Genomic DNA, 21,702 nt, shown 5'->3' on the forward strand with positions numbered 1-21,702 from the left:
TTTAAAAACAGAGACGTTGGAGCTGAAGCATTTATGTACAGACTCCAAAGTCCCGATTTACACGTCAGATATTTGTACAAGTCTCATTTTAACACAGGCGACTACATCAGACATGTAGGATGCAATCTCTCTATCATACACGTCTCACGTGTAGTGTAGTCCTACAAGTCTGGGTTCCAAACTATTTTATCCACTTTTTTCAAATGTGAAGAAAACATTTCTATACAACTGTTCTACTTAAAACTTCACTCCCTGATGTTTATCAGGGTTGAGCTAATAACCTTCCATGTATTATAGCAGACTTTTTTATTTTTTCAATTATTGAAATTTATTTGGGCAATAAAGTCCAAAAAAAAACAAAAAAAAAAAAAAAAAACAGACAATTTATGTACAAAGTTTTTCCATATACAAAGTTGGCTTGATACTGTGCTATGACAGGGTCCTTTGAGGGAGCACAGTTGTGCGCTGGTGTTAGGTCTTATGACAACACAGTGATCTTGCAATAAAATGATTCCATGGGTTTGTCAGAAGAGAACACTTGAGAGTTTTACAAGCAACTTTTAGTGTGTCACATACAAAAACGGACTCAAATCTCAATGCAAAAACTTGTTTCTGATGGTTTAAGTGTTTACAAAAAAATATATACACTGTACAATATATATATAATATACACACAATATATATTACATATTTACACTTCAAGAACAGTCCTCCATGTGTTTTTCAGTTTTGCTTATCCAGAGAAACAGCACTAATGTTTAAATGTTAACCCAGGCTACCGTTTACAGTCTCTCATTCCATTTCTGAGAAGCGTGCAAACATTGCCTTTTTCACTGCATCCTTGTAAGAGTCTGATGTGTTTACTCCATATGAACTGCCTTTGGCTCCCAGACCGGCCCCTCTCATTCTGACTTGAGCCTAGGAAATAAGAGAACAGTGTAAAAACTCATCATGCATACTTCATACTGCAACATAGCCCCAAAATGATAAACTGGCCTGCTTTAAATTGGATTAGGATTATATTACCTGAATAGGAGCTGTAATTCCTTGACTCTTTCGGCCCAGTCCAGAGCCCTCCTTCCAACCCATGGCTTGCAGCATCTTATTTCCTATATTGCTGTTATCAATTCCATCCTTCGTAGGTTGCTCATAATTCCTGTACCAGAGGATAAAGGAAGTTGTTTAAATCTCTAAACATGTCCATTAGGTCTGAGCGTTGATACATGAAGTAACGTTTATCTAGAATGCTTTATATCGATGTCTACCCTAAGGTTTTTATGGTGCAGCATACTTACACCACAGTAGGGTCGAATCGCTTGCGTTTGGGTTCTGGGGGCTCTGGAATGCCATATTTCTCTCTTCTTTCTGCTGCCCGGTCTCTGTATTTTGCCTGAGAGAAGACCAATATAAACCCATCAGGACCACAAGGTTTAGTTTCAATTCACTAGACCTATTGCAATCATTCTGTGCAGGAGTAAGAGTCTCACCTCTCTCTCGCTTTGTTCTAAAGCTTCAAACTCTTGTTCAGACATCTTTGACCTACAATAGACTTCCAGGTTTTGCTGTTGGGTAGTAAAAATTACATTTCACTATGCTGACTACTGCTCCACATATTAAGTAACAGCTAACAATAAATAAAAATAACAAAATGCAGCCCACCTTATGCAGGTCTGACAGCTGCTGATGTCTTGTCAGGGCATCTTTATTTGGAAATTGTCTGCGGCATAGAAGACATGCCAGCTTCTTCCAGTCCACCAACTTTTCCTCATCCACTGCCCCAAGAAGTCTCTCAGGCTCCTCTTCATTGTCACTATCACCACTATAAGCAGCAACCAGTGCTTTCTGCAAGTCACAAGAGCCCATTATACACTTATAACTGCAAATAAACTCCACTTATATTCAGGCATTAAGATTTCAATTTCTCTCCTTAAAATTGTGGTTCACCTTTCAGTTAACTTTTATCGTATGTTAAACAATAAATAAAGCAAATTTTTAGCTGGTTGACTTAATTCATTTTTTTTGTAGTTTTTAAATTATTTGCACTCTTCCAGCTTTTAAATGGGGGTCCCTGACCCCATCTTAAAAACAAATGCACTGTAATGACACACATTAATACCTCTACTTTTTATAACTCATCTTTCTATGCAAGTGTTTTAAAGTAATGTAAATTTCTCTAGATGGCCCTCCTGTCAGTGCAAACGTGTGGGTTAATCTCAATCTCATCTCTGGAGGCAGGACAGAAGAATAAGACTCTTGACCCCTTCCCTGGAATATAAATTGTGGCTCCACCTCCCATTGCCAGTTCTTTGTCCTGCCTCGGAGGTGAAGGACAGAAAAAGAGTTGTTCTTTCCAATTCTTTTTTCCTTTAGCTTCAGAGCTTCTACATTCAAAGATGGGGACATGCTTTGCCGTCTCCCAACGTATGGTGACTTTCCCTCCTTGCAGTGCGTTGTACAGCAAGTGGAATCACCTGAATATATCAGCCCTGGATAAATCAGAGATGAGGGGCAACAAGGGCATCCAGAGAGGCCAGTAATTCCCTCCTTGCTTACACAGCAAGTGGAATCAGTGCACATCACGCTGTTGGTAGGCCCAATACCATTCAGCTGCATTTGTATTAGAGTAAAGGGTATGCAGTGCTACCTATTATTACTCCCTATGACCAACACTAATAAGGTGAGAGTAAACAGAAGTACAGCTTCTTACAATTACTCCCCTAATTCACCGCACCATCACTCTACAAGGCCGTTGGGACAACCAAGAATCACAGCTCCCGATAAACATTCTAGAGCAACAAACGATAGTACTAGCACTCCAGGAACTGTCAGTGCAATAAGTCCCACCCAGGCTGATCTTAGTATGGGTCTGTGCACATAACATTTTTTTTCCATATGTTAATAACTGACTCTTGACCTTACTTCTACTTTCCTGAATACACTCCACCTCATTAAGCTTTACAAATGAACTGGCAATGGGAGGTGGAGCCACAACTTACATACCAGGGAAAGGGTCAAGAGTCTTATTCTTCTGTCCTGCTTCCAGAGATGAGATTGATATTAACCCACACGTTTGCACTGACAGTTCGGGCCTACTAGAAAAAGGATTTTCCAGTAAGTATAAAATCCCTTTATAATGTAGGGTTACACTGTACTAGCAAACCCGGTGTGTTTGCTTCAGACTACTATAGTTTATATAAACAAACTGCTGTGTTGCCATAGGGGCAGCCCCTCAAACTGGAAAAAGAGGAAAAGGCAAAGGATACACAGCAGATAACAGACAAGCTCTGTAATATACAATGACTTTCTTCAGTACTTAATCTGTTATTTACGGTGTATCCTGTGATTAAATGGCTGCCCCATGGCTACACAGCAGCTTGTTTATATAAACTACAGTAGAGTTTCTGAAGCAAACACACCAGTATTACCAGTGCAGGTCAAGAGTACATTATATTGCCATTCCTTTAAAGTATTTTAAGTTTTTGGCGCTACGGTTCCTTTAATTTCAAAATAACTAGTAAATGTTTTTTTAAAGGAGTCCTTTTAACCCTAAAACCCCCTCCTTGCAAGAATTTTGATGCCTAGGTAAGGATCCCTGTTCTTTGTACTATACAAAACACTAGGACTTGAGCCCTAAAAGCAGCATTGATTTTGACAATGGAAGCAAGTAACCCTGGTTAAATAATGAATAATCAGAACAGACATTAAATGAAAAAGAAATCTGCTCACATTTGGAGGCTTTTCTTCCTCAGTGTTCACCATCATCATCATCATATCTGGTAGAAACTGTCTCTCAAACAATGCTCCTTGCTGAGAAAAAAAAAAAAGAAAAAAAAGATTAACATGATTTGATTTAAACACTGTATATTCCCTTTAATCTAATGTTTAGGTATTTATTTTGAACTTACCTTTTTCTCAAACAAAGCGAATCCAGCATCTGCTGCTGCCGACTCTTTTCTCTCTTCATCACGAGAACTGAGTGGCTGGAAGCTGTTCTTGAAATTTTCCTTCTGTTTGTTTAAACTTTTGGCCCATCTCTCCATATCCTTTGCAATCTTGGAATATAGAAAATGTCAAGTGTAAAAATATGATTTTTTTCAAATAAAAACAGATTTACAAATGCAGCTGGCTCTGGCTGGCAGTCAACAGGCATGCTTGCCTGACCTGAAGATTCCAACTGGAATTATTATAGTCACAAGAGTGGATAAATAATTTTATACACATTTGAACTGCCTTAAACTGTTCCTGGCTGGGGGATATAACTGAGGAGGAGCAAAATTTAGTTGTGTGCTGCTTCCAAGTGATAGCAGCTATACTACGTGTCCCTATACCTTTAAAAGCGGACGAAAGTAGTAGTGGCCAAAACAAAACTGCAGTCTAGTGTAAATCCATGAGTTCTGAGCTATCTTCTTGCAAAAGCAGAAGGGGAAACTGGCCCTTGAGATAGGTGGCTTGAAGAATTATGATACTAATCTGTTTGAAAGTTCTAGCAACAGCTGCCAATGTCTGCAGTCACACAAGCAAATACAACTCAGTCATATTTAAAAAAAAAAAAAAAAAAAAAACTGTCACCACATCAATGGAAAATTTTAAAGAAAAAACAAAAGCTCACACAGACCTAGACATCAAACATACGATAGAAGTAACAAAGAGTCGTATGTACCTGTTGAGCTGTCTTGCTTTTTGGTTTTTCTTTTTTCTCTTTGCCTTCCTTGGAAGTGCCTGGATTTGCACCATTGGGTTGTGCTCCACTTTGTCCTGTTCCATCAGCAGCCGGCAAGTAAGTCTGTTTTTCACCATCCCAATATAGATACTGCTGAGTCAGTGAGTTGTAGTAATACTGCAAAAAAGGGAAATGAAGTAAAAGATGTCCTTAATAAACAAACTATTTAGGGGTGTGGGGGCAATTTGTGGAACATAGTCATGAAGCACAGTAGGTGCGATACGTTAAACACAAGATGCTGAATGAAACCAAAAAAAAAAAAAAAAATATTTCTGAACTTTCTATCCAGACTGTGTAACAAAAGTTTGCTGCAGGAAACCAAAGGAAAATACACAGCCATCACAGCTGAAACATACATAAAAGGAAATTACAAGCAATTCACATTTCTTCACAATTAATTCTGTTTTTGATCTACAACATAAGTCATTTAATAAAGCAAGTATCTTCTACGTTTTAAAAATAACCTCAATTATCAGACCTATAAGGGGAGAAGAATTCCTTGACAATGCAGCTTTTTTTTATATAAAGGGCAATCATTCTGGGTATTCTATTATTCTGGGTATTATAGCACAGTGAGCTAGGCTTATGACAAGTAAAAATAGATGTATACCTGAGAATTGGGATCATAGTAAAGGCCAGTTTGCGGATCATAGTAATATCCTGAGCTCTCGTCATATTGATACGTGGAAGTATCTGGAACAGCTGGGGTAAAATGACAGAAAAAAAAATTTATGATACAATTTCCATACAGATTCAAAATAATTTAGTAAAAGCAGTGTAGAACTTACAGTATTTTACTCCAGGAACAATGGCAGTAGGAGTGGTTGCTTCTTCTGTGCTAGTAGTAGATGCTGGAGTTGTGCTGGCAGCTGTACTTGTACCAGACTGGGTCTGTGGTTAAAGGAATAAAGGCATAGTTAAGAATACAAAACAAGCATAAAAAAAAAACAATACCAAAAAGTAAATAAAAAGTTGAATACCGGAGAACCGGGTTGCTGGTACATCTGAGGACTTTGACACACCACTGCACTTGTAGTTGCTGGTACTGGAGAACCCTCTGTATAAAAAATTGGAATGACTGGTGAAATGACTGGAACATGTCACAACTTCATAAAAGAGATAGAATAACATACGGATATGTTATATTAACTCAACCAGAAAGTTATATTGAGTTCATACCCGATTGTGGTGCCGTGTCTTGGTCTACCGCTGCAGTCTGTGTTTGGTAAAATGGTTGGTAATCTTGGGAGCATTGTCCAAAATTAGAATTGCCTTCCTGTCCTTGCTGCAGGTATGCATAATCCCCAGCTTCACCACTTTGCTGAGCCGGCTACAAAATAGAAAGACTTTACTGGATTGAAACCTTAAAATATCTACATTCTATTAACTGAAGGCACTGTGGATGCTGTAATAAGTTATCATGGCAGCTACAGGATTCAAATTTCTCGAATCTTGTTAGTAACAGTAAATAATACTGTTGTACAGCAGAGTCTACTCATTTTTCTACTGTACAGTGCTGTGTACATCAGTAGCACTATATAAAAAAAAATTATACATACATATTTTTACATAATAGAGTTAGCACATAAACAGTTTCCTGCCTTGAGGCAGGATAAAAACATAGGTCATCTCCACAGCAAAGGGTGTCAACTATACTAGTAAGGAATCTCACTTAAAAAGGAGTAGGTGAGCTATCCTAAGGGCTATACTGTCTTCAAAATAGACCATCTAGTTGCATGGTAAGGAGACTAAACTGATTGGATGCGAATGGTCAACAAATGGTTTTAAAGTTAATGATGCACTTAAAATTTGCAAATCAAAAAGAGTATTAAGGACCATAATGGACTATAAATAATATATTCACCTGAGTGGCAGACCACTGTGCAGCAGCAATAGCGGTGCTTGCCACAGAGAATGCACTAACTCTGTGCCCATCTGGCAACACAAGATCCCTGTTTAAAAGAGGAATGGAGAACCAGTTAAAGCAAACAAAGGCACATTTTAAAAATCTATAAAGCTGTGATGCCCAAATTATCTCCATGTAATAGGCCAATTAACAGATATACTACAGGTATGTGGGCCAGATTATATCATAAACAGAAGTATAGAGAGAAAAGAACTCCAAATAGTTCTCAAAACATTTTTAGTGGTGTCATTACTTAAATCATACATGGAAGTACATAAACCTATGCTCATATTTGATTTTGCTTTAAGAAAAACGTAAAACCTTTTGTGGTATATAAACTAGCCACTGTTTATTCTTTTTATAAAGAAAAGTAGTGGACAAAATCTCAACTGACTTGGTAGAATGCTTGTGTATAACAAGAGGCAGTGTGGATTTGGCCATTTAAAGCATCCCCACCAACTGCTTCTGGTGCCTTCTAAGCACTTCATCAATGGCACACTTGATTTCTGAAAGCTAGATTGGCCAAATGCACATGAATATGTTCATCCAAATGCACGATAGGTGCTCTCAGAATGTACAGATAACATACAAGTAGATCAAATTGATGCATTCCCATATCCTGATAAAACAGAAATGTGAGGTTTCAGTTTTGTTACTTACTGCAAACATTTTTTGTACTTAAGCCAAACTTACTTTCTAGCGCTTTTTGCAAAATCCACACCAATAGTTTTCCCATCAATTTTGAGAGGGGGATGCAGAGTCTGTAGAATTTGTAGGAGCTGTGATGCCTCCTGATAAATAAATCCGATAAAAAAAAAAAAGTTAGGTTTGTCCAAGAAAGATAAGAGACTGAACAGAAAGCGAGAAGAACCCAACTTACCAGAGCTGAAGGAAGCTGCACAAATGCAAAGCCTCGGTTCTGCTGGGTTTGCTTGTCCTTAATAAGGCGGATGTTGCTGACCACAAGTGAGACATAGGGAGCAAGTGCAGATAAGATGGAATCCACTACAGTGTGGGGTCCAATATTCCGAAGGATTATGGCTGAGGATACATAGCCACCTAATAAGGTTACACCCAACTGTCTGTAAAAAGGTAATTTCCAAGGCAGCCCACAAACCCAACATTTTAAATATGTACAGACCAATATATTTTTTCTAAAGCTTTGTAATTTACAAATGCTATTACATTCATTTTGCCAGCCATTCTCTGCAGACATGACACAGACCTTTTTGTAAAGGCGTCAGAAAAACAGCAGTCTACTCTAAAATGCATTTGATAATCTCTCATCTATGGACTGTACATAATTGACCCTCGCATAACCAAAGCCTTAAAAATACTTACTGTCACTATAGTAATCAGCAGACTGAGGAGTTTCAGATGATCCTGATGGGGCTTCCATATCAGATTCTGCAAAGGACAAATGTAGAAAAAAATGGGATTCACAAACTAGCCACCAAGTTCAAAATATGGGCAACAAATGGAATCATCAGAAGGATGACAAAGGGTGAAACAATGCATCAGTATGCACAGAACAAAACAGCTCATCAGGGTTAAAAGGGTAAAAGTTCCTGCCATTTTAACACTCACCAGCCTTGGCTGCCCCACAGCGGAAGCATTTTAGTCTTCGACGAAAGTTGTACAGGCCACACTATAAAACCAGAGAGCTTTGCACTTAATAACCACTCAATTGCCAACATTCTCCCACCCATCATTATAAGTATAAGTGAGTCCTGAAGAAAAACGTCAGCAAAGTGCATGATATAAAGCGAACAAATTATGCATCTGATATTCTAAAGTGGATTCAATGGTGGGGGGGGGGGGTGATTGACAGGTGACCTTTAAAGGAACCAAAAAAAAGTATTTTAAAGTAATTAAAATATAATGTACTGTTATCCTGCACTGGTAAAAGTTAGAAAGGCTAGAAAAGTTGCTTTAGAAAGACTACTAAAGTTTACATAAACAAGGCTGTGTAGCCATGGGGGCAGCCACTTAAGCTGAAAAAGGAGAAAAGACAGTGAATACATTGCAGTTAACACACCAGTTTTACCAGTGCAGGGAAACAGTACAGGTCATTATATTTTAAGAACTTAAAAACACTAATTATTTGGTGTTGCTGTTCCTTTAAATTACATGACAAACATTACCACTTCCATTGCAATCTTCCTATATTAATTTGTGATGTACAGCCGGGATACTCTGGAAGCCTTAAAGGGGTTGTTCACCTTCAAACACTTTTTCCAGATCAGTTGGTTTCAGACAGTTGACCAGAAATAGAGACTTTTTCCAAATACTTTTTATTTGTGATAGTTTTTCTGAAGCTTTATTTCTGGGGGGGGGGGGCATGACCTTGTAACTTCTAAATTGATACATTTGTTATCTTTAGCCCGGCCAAAAAAGAAACCCTGTTTCATTAAAGGCAACTGTTGGGATTGATACAATAGTTACAAATATTCTACAGATACTGCGGAGAAATGTATCAACTAATTGCATCAACTACATGTAGCAAATTGTAACAGTTCAAGAATCTGTTCCTGGATTACCGAGCGGTCAGACTCAAAACACTAGACAGAAACATTAAACTTAAAGGGGAACTCCACAAAAAACATAAGCTTTTTGAAAAGTAAACAATTTCAAGCAACTTTGCAATATACATCAATTAAAAAATATGCAGACTTTTCATGATTTTTAATGTTTTCTGACAGTTCCCTAAGCCTAGCCCTCTGCTCTTCTGCTGATCTTTCTGACTACTTTGCTGAGCTGGCTGACTACTGTTACTTTGTATCAGCCAGCTGTGCTTAGACTGCATCCTACAAACCCCACAATTCCCTGCACAAGTGATTTCAATGAGGAACAGAACATCACAGTGCAATGCATTGTGGGTTATGTAGTCCCTGCATGTCTGTAAACTGTGGAGAAGTTGTTACAATTTGTAACATCAGTGTTTTAGTCCCTCCTTCCCTGCCAGGATTTCAAATGATGCAGAAAGAAAAGAACTGTTGTATTCCAGCATAGAAAATGGCATTTATTCATACTTTTTGAAGAAACAGGTAACTGTGATGGGTATATTAGGGGTTTCTGTGTTATGTGAGCCTCTTTATCAAATTTTGGTTTGGAAGCCGGAGTTCCCCTTTAAATTTTTGGGAGAACTGTAAAAAATAAAAGATTGAAAGCAATTGAATAAAGCCTTTGTTTATGGTGATCAATATGAAAACAATAGAACTGAAAAAAAGTGTTTGGAAAGTGAACACAATACAATAATTATTAGTAGTATAAATGACTGAATTTGAATCCTTTACCTACATTGGCATGAGCAGACTTCTGTCAAAGAGACACCTTATTTAATATAGGACTATATTAAAGATACTCATCAATCAGCCAGCTGTGAGTACAAGAATAGTCCCACTCACTTTTGTAATGCAACTTATGAAAGTTTCCCTTATCATCTAAGTGCATCAGAAGGGATATCCTACTTCTTTGAACAACAAACAATTGTAATAATCACAAGTGGCATTAAATAAACAAATGCTAAAACAGAACATACCTTGTTACACAGCCAGTCCTCAAATTTGGGTCGTGGATTGCTGTAATGCATGGCGATAGTCTTTCCCTGGATTACAAGCTTTTTCTGCAAGAACATAAAAGATACAATTAATGCCAACTTTCTGGAGAGAGAATAGCGATCCCCAGGCATAGGGGAATGAGATCCCGACATAATAATGGACAGCAATGTGGGGAAGGACCACCCACCGCCAGCTAATGTTCTGCCTGACCAACCTCTCACAGAGGGGTGGTGCGAGGAACTGGATTCAGAGGGAGAGGTAGACAGAGGCGCGCAAAGAATTTCCATTGGCAGAAACAGAAAGAAGGGAGCAGGGGGAAGTAGTCAAAGGGGTTGAGAACTTTCCAGAAAAAAGATAAACGGAAGGTTCAATAGCGCACGCAGTATTTCCAGGGTATATCAGTTTTTGCAAACACACAGTGAATGGTGGATAGTTAAACCCCATATCATAACCATGTCTAGACCAAGGAGCATAGAAAAACGATAATGCCACCGGTTCAGGAAGGGTCATGATGGGAAGACTATGAAAATTTGCCATTTTAAAGGGCACTAATTTAAAAACCATCAACCCAAAAAAGCCTATTTTAAACTCAGTATACAAAACATGAATGATGCCCCCCTCTTTCCTAAAAGTTTTACTACAATTATTTCCCAGGACAGACTAACTTAATCTTTCTTAGGAAAGGATATGTACAAGAGCCATGATTATCAAGTCATAAAATGATCTTAAAATATGAATGAATTGTCTGATTTTAGGATAATTCCCATCCAACTCATGTACTGGTGAACTCTGCAAGGTGTAGGTGAACTATTAAAGTGAATTCTTACATACTGCATTAATGTCACTATCCTTACAACCTCTGCTAAAAATGATATGTATGGCCAGACCATAGCAGAAGAATCACTTTAGAAGAATAATATGCTGATCACTAGACCAGAAATTAGCATCATAAAATTATTCTCAATGAGCTTGAACTAACTGCCATAGGTCAATATCCCCTTCTATGGGATGTGGAGGGTTACTATGTGGGTATAGTAGTATATCTAACACACTGCATAACTTCTGCTTTTTCAATGCTCTACACCAACAGGCTTTACATTTGATTTGGGGTAATTTTTTTTAAATACATTTATTTTAAAACAATTCCTTTATGAAAAACTTCCCACTTCATTAAATAAATCTGCTGTCCATGTGGAGTTATAATGAACATGTGTCTGCCAGATGTACTCAGCAGTACCCAGGGAGAGGGAGGGGACTGGACCTGCAATGTCATTTAAACAACTGACACACCAGAGCTCTGTGTACATTAAAGTTGAAATGTTATACCCATGCATAACATGGTGAAAAAGGGACATGAGAATCAAAGTGGAATATATTTATATATAAATAGATTTTATATACACACACATATATGAATATGGATATATCAACTGTTATAATAATGAATTTTATTAGTTAATTGGAAAAGTTCCAACCTCACATGTATAGGCCAGTTGAAAAGGCAACTTTATGTTCACATATTTTACCTGTAAGGGGTCTATTGTTAAAGAGCTTTTGCACCAAAAGAAAAATTTCCTATTTACTGGTGCATGTCTAAATCTATGTTTACAACTAGTACATACAGACTATTATAACTTTAATGTACACAGAGCATGTATTGCCTTTGTCAAGTTTCCTCTAAGCCTCTCTCCCTTTATCCCCTCCCCCCTGCTTTTCGATCTTAATTACAGACATATGTAAATGTGCCATTTCTCAGGAGTATTTTAGACTTGGCGAGTGAAGCAACCTGATTGGCTTCCATCCAGCGGGTAGCATCTTGCAAGTGATAAAACTCCACGAAGGCGAAACCGCGGCTTAAACCTAGAGACAGCATTCAGATATAGACGGGATACTAGTGTTAGTTAGTTCCTTTTACATAAAACACAGCTGCATCTCTCCAACTGACAAAGCCCATGGTTCTAGCAGTGCTTTATGGCATGACTTCCATGGGTGTAGTCCTCCTACCTGTCTATACAGTGTTTGCCACAAACAAAAAAAAAAAAAAAAAAAAAAAAGGAACCTCCAGGTAATTTATGCGCAACTTAATATTTTCTCACAGGTGTACTGTGCGTACCATAAGGCTGCACCGTACATGTGATACAGGTACTGAAGACTCCAAGTACATCAGTTGTATTCAGAAGAGTGGTAAATTCCACTCACGCAACAGTAAAAGCCTACAGTTTTACTTACCAAAGTACTCATACAATATGCTACACATAAAACAAAATCATATTTCAAACTAAGAGGTTCCTTAGCCATAACAGGTTGATAAAAGCCTTATTTTGAATGAAGGATGGGTAAGGGCCTTATTACCAAAAAGGAGAGCAGTGTGAAAGTAACGGATTTCAGAAAGAGCAAAAGTCCAACACATCACGCCAGATAGAACCTCACCTGTCTTTCTCTTCATCAGCCGCACATCAGCAGGCTGCGGCCCTTCAAAAGACTCCACCAGCTCACGAATCTAAAATGCACAGAACCATTAAGTGGGAAAGCATTGCTGTAACGCAAATATTAATTTAAAATGTTCAAATAGTTAACTTAATGAAAAAAAAAATTTGGTCATTCGAATCGGCTATTTACATCTTTTTCTAGTCACAGACTAGATTTAATGTTTTGAGAACCGAAAGTGTTAAAAACGGTGAGTAAGGACAGGCATTTAGTCCCGCGTTAGGATCTTTCATGTGTTCCAACCCATTATTTTCAGTAATACTTTAGTCATTGTGGTGCAGACCCTGAACACAGGTGGAATTCATAGAGGCACATTTATTAAAGGTTGAATTTAAGCAAATTTTCAATTTATATTATATATTTAATAAATCTGCCCAATAAAGTTGTGTTCCACCTGTATTTGCACTGTATTTGCTCCACAGGCCTGGGTTTCCTCCTGTGCCGAATGCATGAAAGGACCAACACAGGGGAAAAAAACTTTAAAAAACAAAACAAAACTAGTCTAAAAGGTCGAAATCATTCAAGAATCATTATTGGCAAAACAAGGGCACCTCCTTGAAACCATCCTTCCATAAAATGAAGTATTAATAGCTTGGTCTTTATTTCATAACTCACATCATTCTCATTAATATTAATGGGTAAGCCCCTTAGCATGATTGTCTTGCTCTCTTTTTCATCCATGTAATAGTCCTGGCGGTAGTCATGGTCCATATAGTCACCATCTGAATGATAGCCATCTTCAGATCGATCACTGTTCCTCCTCTCTCGGTCACGCATTCTTTCACGCTAAAACAGAGGAAATACATCAGAAATTCAAAAAAAAAAAAAAAAGTGAGGCAACTTTTGTTTAGTATAACTTACTAGCAGTATGGCCTATTTCGAACTCTTTAAGTCACATTATTGCCAAGGTGCACGAATAAATCTGTATTCATGCTACCCGGAGACCCAAAGCAGTATAAAAGTGAATAATTGTACATTTTGACATATGCTCAAAAAGGCATTTCTCAGCCAACACAGCAGACCTCACAGGAATTAAACTAAAGAAAAAAAGAAGATTTAGAAGGGCTTATCTGATTATATGCTCTTGGGTCCATAACATATAAAAGACTATTATAAGTAGCTACAACTTTCCAGTAACATGCAAGTAATACGTAAATCCCAGTGTGTTGCTTACATCATATCCCATCCATTTTATCTGCAATGATTTAACAAATGCTCCATGTAAATGTCACATGTGTACACAGTATTTCATTATCCTTGTTGAGGTTACTCACCTCAGGACTTTCATAATCTCTGTAGTCATCATATTGGTCGTTACGCTCATCTCGGTATCTTTTGTATTCAGAATCTCTGCGCCGGCTCCTACTGTCTCTATCATCACGATCATCTCTATCAAACGCTGAACCATATCTTCCACTCCGCTCACTGCGACTCACACTGAAAAATTAAGATTACTTTAATGGTAAAGAACAGCCAAGGACAATTTTACCAGGGTGAGCACTGCACAAATGTTACTATATAAAGAATAATAAATACAATTTCAAGTCTTACCGTTTATCTGATCCCATGGTTGACACTTTAAGACCAGCAAGCGGTGGCTGTGAAAAAAGTCTGTATCATAGAAAAACACGTCAGTAGGATCGTTCACTATTATCAGTAAAAGCCAAAAGGGAAAACTCACAAAAACAGAAACAAAAGGCACACTCACTTCAATGCTTCTACATAAATTCAAACTGTTTTTATTTTGGTGAGATCCCAGCAAAAGTTTCGGGGTCAAGCCCCTTCATCAAGGGAAAACTCACCCCAAAGTGCTCCCTCAGTGTGGGAGATGTGTAGAACAGCCCAAAATTCACCAGGCTAACAGTGACACAGTTATATTAAAGGAAAACAATTTGAATGGAAAGAGCACCGATAGGTTGTTTATTAGGACGTACACTTTATTCAATAATCTTATCACATTTCCATTTATAATGTGTTTAAGTACATTCTAAGGCTAGGGCCACACGGGAAAATTCAGGGAGATTGGTCGACTGATCGCCGCTTCTTTGAGGCGACTAATCTCCCTGAAATCTTCCCGTGTGGCCTAGTCCTAAGGCTTACACAGTAACTCCTAATCTTAAATTCTCAGGTTCCTCACCTTCAAACACTTTTTTTCAGTTCTCAGACAGTTCACCAGAAATAAAGAAGTTTTCTATTTAGGATACATTTGTTATCTCTAGCACTGCAGAGCAAGATCCCTGAGTTTCATTAAAGAGTACCAATCATGACCAAAATCATTTACTAAGTAAATACACTATGTGAAAGCTCAAGAAATCCGATTTTTAAAACAGTTAGAATTGTTTGTATAATGTAAATGATCAGCTCACTATTCCTTCTGCAAGATCTCCCCTATCTCCACTGCAGTTCTAGCTGAGGCAGGCATCTTGGATTTCACTGGCTCCTCCTACCTATATCTTCACAGCCAATTGTAGCTCTGAAATCTCGCACATGCTCAGTTGAAATTCCTTGTTTGCTTATCAACCCTTCTAAGCTATTTTCAAATCAGCCAAACCTCTGTGTTAGCTGCCGTTCAGTAGTGCTGCCACCTGCTGGAAGTTAGTGTGTGCCCTTCATTTGCATAATAACATCACCAGCAGGGGACAAGATAGGGAAAACTCCTGATACTTCTAGTGGAGGAGTTTATTAAAACAAGGCATTCTGTTTAGAATACTCAAAGCAGTGTTACAATCTGAGCATGCTCCTGAAATTTGCATATTAAAGTCTCTGTTATAGTCTCAGTATGGCCTCCCTCAGTGAAAGAACGCATTTGACAAAGTAAGGGATTTTTTTTAAAACCTGCAGTTTTTTCAAAAAACTATGTACGTGTTTAGCTTGTGGTCAGATTTGTTAATATGTGTTTGATTTTGGCTGCGATAGGTGCCCTTTAAAGGCAGCTGTTATGATTGATACAATAGTTGCTAATATTCCACAGAAATTGTGGAAAATGTATCAACTGAATGTAGCAAATTGTAACAGTTCAGATGCTCCTGGATCACCGAGCTACCACACTCAAACACTAGAGACACAAACATTCAACTTTAAACTTCAATTCTGGGAAACCAGTGAAACATAAAAAATGGAGAGTAATTGAAAAAAGTCTGTTTATGGTGAACAATCTGAAAACAACTGAACTGAAAGAGTGTTTGGAAGGTGAACAATCCCTTTAAAAGGACATTTAACATACAAAAACTGTATTCCCCCCACCTGAGAGGCAGAATTAGAGAGAGAGCTGTTTAACCAGGTTAAACTTCCTTCCTGTAAATAAAGACTGCGCATGGATCACTGCTGCAGATGTAGCTGCCTACTACCCTATGAATGCACATTTAAAAAAGGCAAATTAGCTGGGTCTACATGAAACTGACTGTAAGCCTGAATCTTGTTCCCTACATGTATAACGGATAGCACAAATGTATTTGGTTTATAGAGTTTTTAAAGATAAGCCATTAAAACAAACATCTGCACAAACGATGCACTGAAAACATACAGTGAAATTAAATGTTAACAGCACAGACGGTCCCCTAATTTAAGACACCCATACAAAGTTACCTGCCACCAAAAACAAGAACAACCTGTGGTCCAATCAGGGCCCATGTTTTTGTTGTGCCTACTGGTAACATCACAACAATTGCAAGCAATACAGGCAGCCAAATGACATACAGGTGTTCATCACTAGTGATGAGTGAAATTTTTTGCCAGGTTTCGTTGCGAAAGACGCTCTGGGCATTTTTCTTTATTAGTGCAAATGCTCAAAATGTTTGCAGAATTTCTTAACAAACTTGCAAATCTATCTAAATTGTAGAGGCCCTGGAATAGCACAGTAGTTTTGTTAGCTGAAGGGAGCAGCAGAAGGCTGGTACAGGTATAGGATCCCTTATCCAGAAACCCGATATCCAGAAAGCTCCGAATTACGGAATGGCTGTCTCCCTTAGACTCCATTTTATCCAAATAATCCAAATTTTTAAAAATGATTTCCTTTTTCTCTGTAATAATAAAACAGTAGCTTGTACTTGATCCCAACTAAGATATACTTAATCCTTATTGGAAGCAAAACCAGCCTATTGGGTTTAATGTTTAAATGAATTTCTAGTAGATTTAAGGCATGAAGACCCAAATTATGGAAAGATCTGTTATCCGGAAAACCCCAGGTCCCGAGCATTCTGGATAACAGGTCCCATACCTGTAATAGTGGCTGCCTGTCTCAGCAGTTTTACTTTGTATAAGAGAAACAACGTCCCATGAATTCTCAAACAATTTGCAAAGGGGGTGAAAAAGCAAACCATACAAACAATGTCATTATAAGCAACCAATTCTTCAGGAATACAGAAAGACTGCATTTTATCCTAAAATAATATCTAAATACTCTAAGTCCAATATTTCCACAGCAATAAACACTACAGCAGTAATAAAACAACACCTAAATTCTTGTTTCTCTCTCCTGTGCTTCTGTATGGTATGAATTATATTATAGCCATGGTATGTGAGCAGATCACATTGGTGCAAAAGGCTGAAGATCATATGAAACCTTTAGGAACAATTATCTTAATAGAGAAGGAATGGTATAATCACAGGAATGTCCCGAATGACAGGCACCCCCTAGTGATTATGATCGCTTTCTGGAGATCCCAGGCTGGTGTTCCTGTTCATTGAAAAATGCAGCAGCCCAGAGTACGGATGCAGGAGCACAAAGTCACGGTCTTCTTCTGCTTCCTAATGGTCTATATTGCACGGTCCATATTGCACGGTCCATATTGCACGGTCCATATTGCACTGTACAGGTGGCCATACAGGGGCAGATTAAAGCGATATTGGTCCGTTAGTCCGATTCTGCCAGTGTATGGGGAGGGGGGGGGGCTTCAGACGGGTCTCCTCGATTGATATCTAGCCATGGTATTGATCTGGGAGGTTTGATTTTTCTTGTAATAGGAGGACTGCATCAGCTAGTTGATGTGGCCCTCGTCCCATCACGTCCAGTCTCTTTGTTGTAATCCAATAGTTCAGCCCTAGGGACGAGAGTTCGGATTAACCAGATATCGTCCTGGCGTTGGTGGGCATGTGGAGAAAGATCCGATGGTCTGGCAACCGCGTGTATGGCCACCTTCAAGCGAAAAGCTGGCCTTTTCAATTTGGCTTTTCACTCCATATACACGGACCAGAACAGAGAGAGGATTTAGAAAGAATACGACGATGGTGTCTCCTACAGAAGTGCAGTTTTTAGCAAACAGGAGCGCTGTTAACCAATCACAGGGAGTTGGCTAACATTTTGGCACACTCAAATAATTATATATTTCCTTTTGCTCCTTAAACAGCTTAGCAAACTTTAACCATTCACATTCAAGGAAAGTTGAATTCCCTTGAGGTTGCCAATATGACAGGGAATTCAATCACTATTCCCTGTAAAGTCCTGTGCAGGTCCATTTTTTATTTTTTTTGCCTGGAACGGATGTCACTTTGGTGCCAAATTTTCCCCAAAAATTAAAAAAAAAAAAAAAGCTGGAAGAACCACAGGGGTGGGTGGGCTCAAGCCTGCACCTTTGTTGGGTACCCAGTGAGGTTACCAGCCGACTGCCCGTATGGCCAGGGAATCAGGGACTTTTTGCCTGAAACCTGACCACTTTGCGGGTATTCCGTAGGTACCTGACCCGATGCAGGACTCACTGTGCCAGTGTACCTCTGTAAGAAAACAATGCACCTCCCAAGACATTTCTAAAGCAGAGCTGCCATTTTACCTGTAGTTCCCAGGCATTCCTTAGTAGCCTAAAGACAGCCATACACAGGCAGATATGCTTTTTGGCAAGGTCAGCAGATCTGGGCCCGATTTGGCCACCCACATAATGAGCCAATGTGGGCTGATCTTCAACATAGGCCGAAAGGTGGCCATAGTCGTTAAGATTTCCATCTCCCTAACTACCAATTTTAGGGTGATCCGACGAACCCGTCAAATTATTGCGAGGTTAGGGGGACCTGAAGGATTGTGCATCTAATGATTTTTCGCCCGAGGTAAGACAATTTTAATGGTTTGCAGTGAAATTTTTCCATTGTCCAATTGTTTGCAGGTTTAAGCAGGCAGATTTACCCACAGTTTACTGGCTTCACCTAGATGATATTGCTTGAAATGATCATTTAAATGTACGATCTGTCCATCAACTAAAATGACCATTACTGGATAAGCTTGGTCTTGAAAAGAGCTTTTAATAATGAAAAGAGCTTTTAAAAATTTTATAGGGGTGATTCACTTTAACTTTAAGTATGTTATAGAATGGCCAATTCTTAGCAACTTTTTTTTATTTTTTTAATTATCTGTCTTCTTCAGATGCTTTCCAACTTTCAAAAGGGGGTCACTGACCCCTATCTAAAAACAAACACTGTGTAAGGCTACATTTTTATTACTCTTCTTTCTATCCAAGTTCTCTCCTATTCATATTGCAGTCTATTATTTAAATGAATGCATGGTTGCTAGGGTAATTTGGACCATAGCAACCCAATTGCTGAAACTGCAAACTGGAGAGCTGCTGAATAAAAAGCGAACTAACTCAAAAACCACATATAGTAAAAAATGAAAACCAATTGCAAATGGTCTCAAAATAACACTCTACAAGTCTACATCATACTACAGGTTACTTTAAAGGTGAACAACCCCTTTAACATCTATGGCCGCCCTAATAGGCTTGTTGGATGAATACTACATCAGCATATTTATATGGCCCCTGCTGGATGAGAAAATAAAGATCTTTCCACATCTTCCCCATTTTCAGCCAGATATCAGGCTCAGGCTGGCCCATCACAGAGTATCATACATGGTTACTGTGTCTGCGAGGACCTGGTGTGCAGCTTTACACTTGCCACTTGACTGCATGATGGCTTTAAATATTCCTTGTGTGCCTGTCATATTGGTGAAATCAGCTTTCCTTGCCCTTTCAAGGGAGCTAGCACATGGGCATATTCGGGGAGAATTAGTCGCCTGGCTAAAATGAAAAAAAAAAAAATGCCTGCGGCAATGCACTCGCATCACTTCGATTTCTGAAGTAGCTTCACGAGGAGACTCCGGAAATCGAAGCGCCGCGAGTGCATTGCCGCAGGCGCTGCTTTTTCTTTACATTTTAGCAGGCGGCTGGCATTTCGGGGAGATTGTTGCCCCGAATAAAAGGCGATTAGTCGCCAGGCGACTAAATCTCCCTGTGTGCTTAAACCCTAAGGGCTTTAGCACACGGGCAGATTCGGTGAGAGTTGGCCATAGACGCACAGATAATATCGCACAAAACAAATTTTCGTCCGATATTCGTTGCGTGTATGGTGGAAAAAGAGCCGGCCGATATCGGCAGAAGACTTGGATATCGGTCGGCTCATCGATCGGGCTGGACGGAAAATTTTGATCAGGTGCCTTTGAAGGGACCCAAACATCGCCCATTGTTAGTGCCGAATCGTCAGATACCAGTAGAATTCTATTGTTTCTTCCTGTATATCTGACGATTCAGCTCTACACGTGTGTATTGAAACGAACGATCTTTCTTGTAAAGATCTTTTCCAAGAAAGATCGTAATTGTTACGTCTATGGCCACCTTTAGTCACCTGGCGACTAATCGCCTTTTTCTTCCAAACTGCCTGCTGTAATGAGAAAACTCCAGCGCCAATGCACTCGCAGCGCTTCCATTTCCAAAGTCGCCAGGTTTCCTCGCGAGGCAACTTCAGAAATCAAGCGGCGCTTTCTCATTATAGCAGGCAGAAGGCAGTTCGGGGAGATTGTTGCCCCGCAGAATAGGCGATTAGTCGCCAGGCGACTAAATCTCCCCAAATCTGCTGTGTGCTAAAGCCCCTAAACCTTTGGGATTCGATTTAGATTTTACTATCATGTGGGATATGCTAAGAAACCACCTGGGATAGGCAGCAACCGATTTCCATAGCAGCTCTGGCTACAAGGATTGAATGGAAAGGACATAGAGTCCCTCCATCATCTCTCACACTGTGCGGCCTCCAGGCTGGATTCTCAGGGCTGTTATTTAAGAAAATCGGGAATTCTCTCACCCCAAATGCCCACGGGCTGTAGCCTCCACAAGGGCGTCCGGCTGCGTCGCTTGGAACACTACAGAGCACGTACTACGTCCCCACGCCATTTCACACAAGTCTTACCAAAACCTGCACCTCGGTCTATAGCAGCTCTTGTATTGAACCTGACAGGACAAACAGTAGCTGCTGCTGCTGCTCCATAAAGCTTTGTTTACAACAAACAATGAAACCCGCTACACATTGATACAAATTTCCCACGTAAAGGAAAAGCTCATTAAGGCACGTACCACCGGTCTGTACTCCAGCACCTCCTCCCCGTAGCTCTATCTTCACGAAATGGCGGCGGATCCACCCGTCCCCTACCCACAATTCACCACAGAAAACAACAAACTGGAATCTTCCACTGTCGAACGCATGCGCTGTGTGATTCCCAGTCACGCCCCCGTTATTGGGCCAATAGTCCTTAAGGGAACAGTAGAGGGCGTGGTGTAACCTATCCCTCCACCCCAAGCGACAATGTAAGTACAGTTGAGAAAAGGGCGGAAGTGGGTGTGAGAAGCAGCCCTGGCATAAAGCGCATATTTAATTTTAGCCGCGCAATTTCCCTATAGATTCGTAGAATCCGCACAAATGTGTCAGTCAACTCAAATATGGCGTCTCTCGACTGGTTAAGAGGCTCTAGCCCAATAAAACATAGTGAAACCTCAATTTTACATCTCATTTACACAGTTTTTGTGGTTCACTTCCATGTGTAATACATTTCCTTGATTTTAAAGTTTTCCCAGATTTAGAACCATTTTTTTCTGTTCCCCATGAAAACATAAAATGTGGTTTCTACTGCAGTTGGCATCACATTTACTCCTCACTCCTAACAGCAGGAGACTATTCCTCAGAGACAGGCTTCTCAATTGCAGCTCTTTCAGCTACAGACATGGCAGTCAATTACAGCAGTTTGCAGATTTTATGCCGCAGCAAGAAGGCAACTAGTC

General features: G+C 39.4%; 1 protein-coding gene across 4 annotated transcripts; it reads right to left on the bottom strand.

The window, feature by feature from the left end:
- Window positions 1–302: 302 nt before the first annotated feature.
- rbm5.S (RNA binding motif protein 5 S homeolog) lies at window positions 303–21,150 on the bottom strand. 4 transcript variants are annotated; one of them, XM_018259624.2, is made up of 24 exons: window positions 21,001–21,150; window positions 14,225–14,284; window positions 13,948–14,110; window positions 13,289–13,459; window positions 12,617–12,686; window positions 11,973–12,046; window positions 10,168–10,251; window positions 8,214–8,274; window positions 7,968–8,033; window positions 7,507–7,667; window positions 7,320–7,417; window positions 6,585–6,672; window positions 5,900–6,050; window positions 5,701–5,777; window positions 5,509–5,611; window positions 5,331–5,422; window positions 4,661–4,837; window positions 3,906–4,052; window positions 3,727–3,807; window positions 1,660–1,842; window positions 1,488–1,562; window positions 1,296–1,390; window positions 1,027–1,156; window positions 362–918 (listed from the first exon to the last, which is right to left on the bottom strand). In XM_018259624.2, the coding sequence occupies exons 2-24, from the start codon at window positions 14,239–14,241 to the stop codon at window positions 793–795; spliced, it is 2,490 nt and encodes an 829-aa protein (XP_018115113.1). In that variant the 5' UTR covers window positions 14,242–14,284; window positions 21,001–21,150; the 3' UTR covers window positions 362–792.
- Window positions 21,151–21,702: the final 552 nt, after the last annotated feature.

Source organism: Xenopus laevis, chromosome 4S, assembly GCF_017654675.1.
Source record: "Xenopus laevis strain J_2021 chromosome 4S, Xenopus_laevis_v10.1, whole genome shotgun sequence".
NCBI classification, from domain to species: Eukaryota; Metazoa; Chordata; class Amphibia; order Anura; family Pipidae; genus Xenopus; species Xenopus laevis.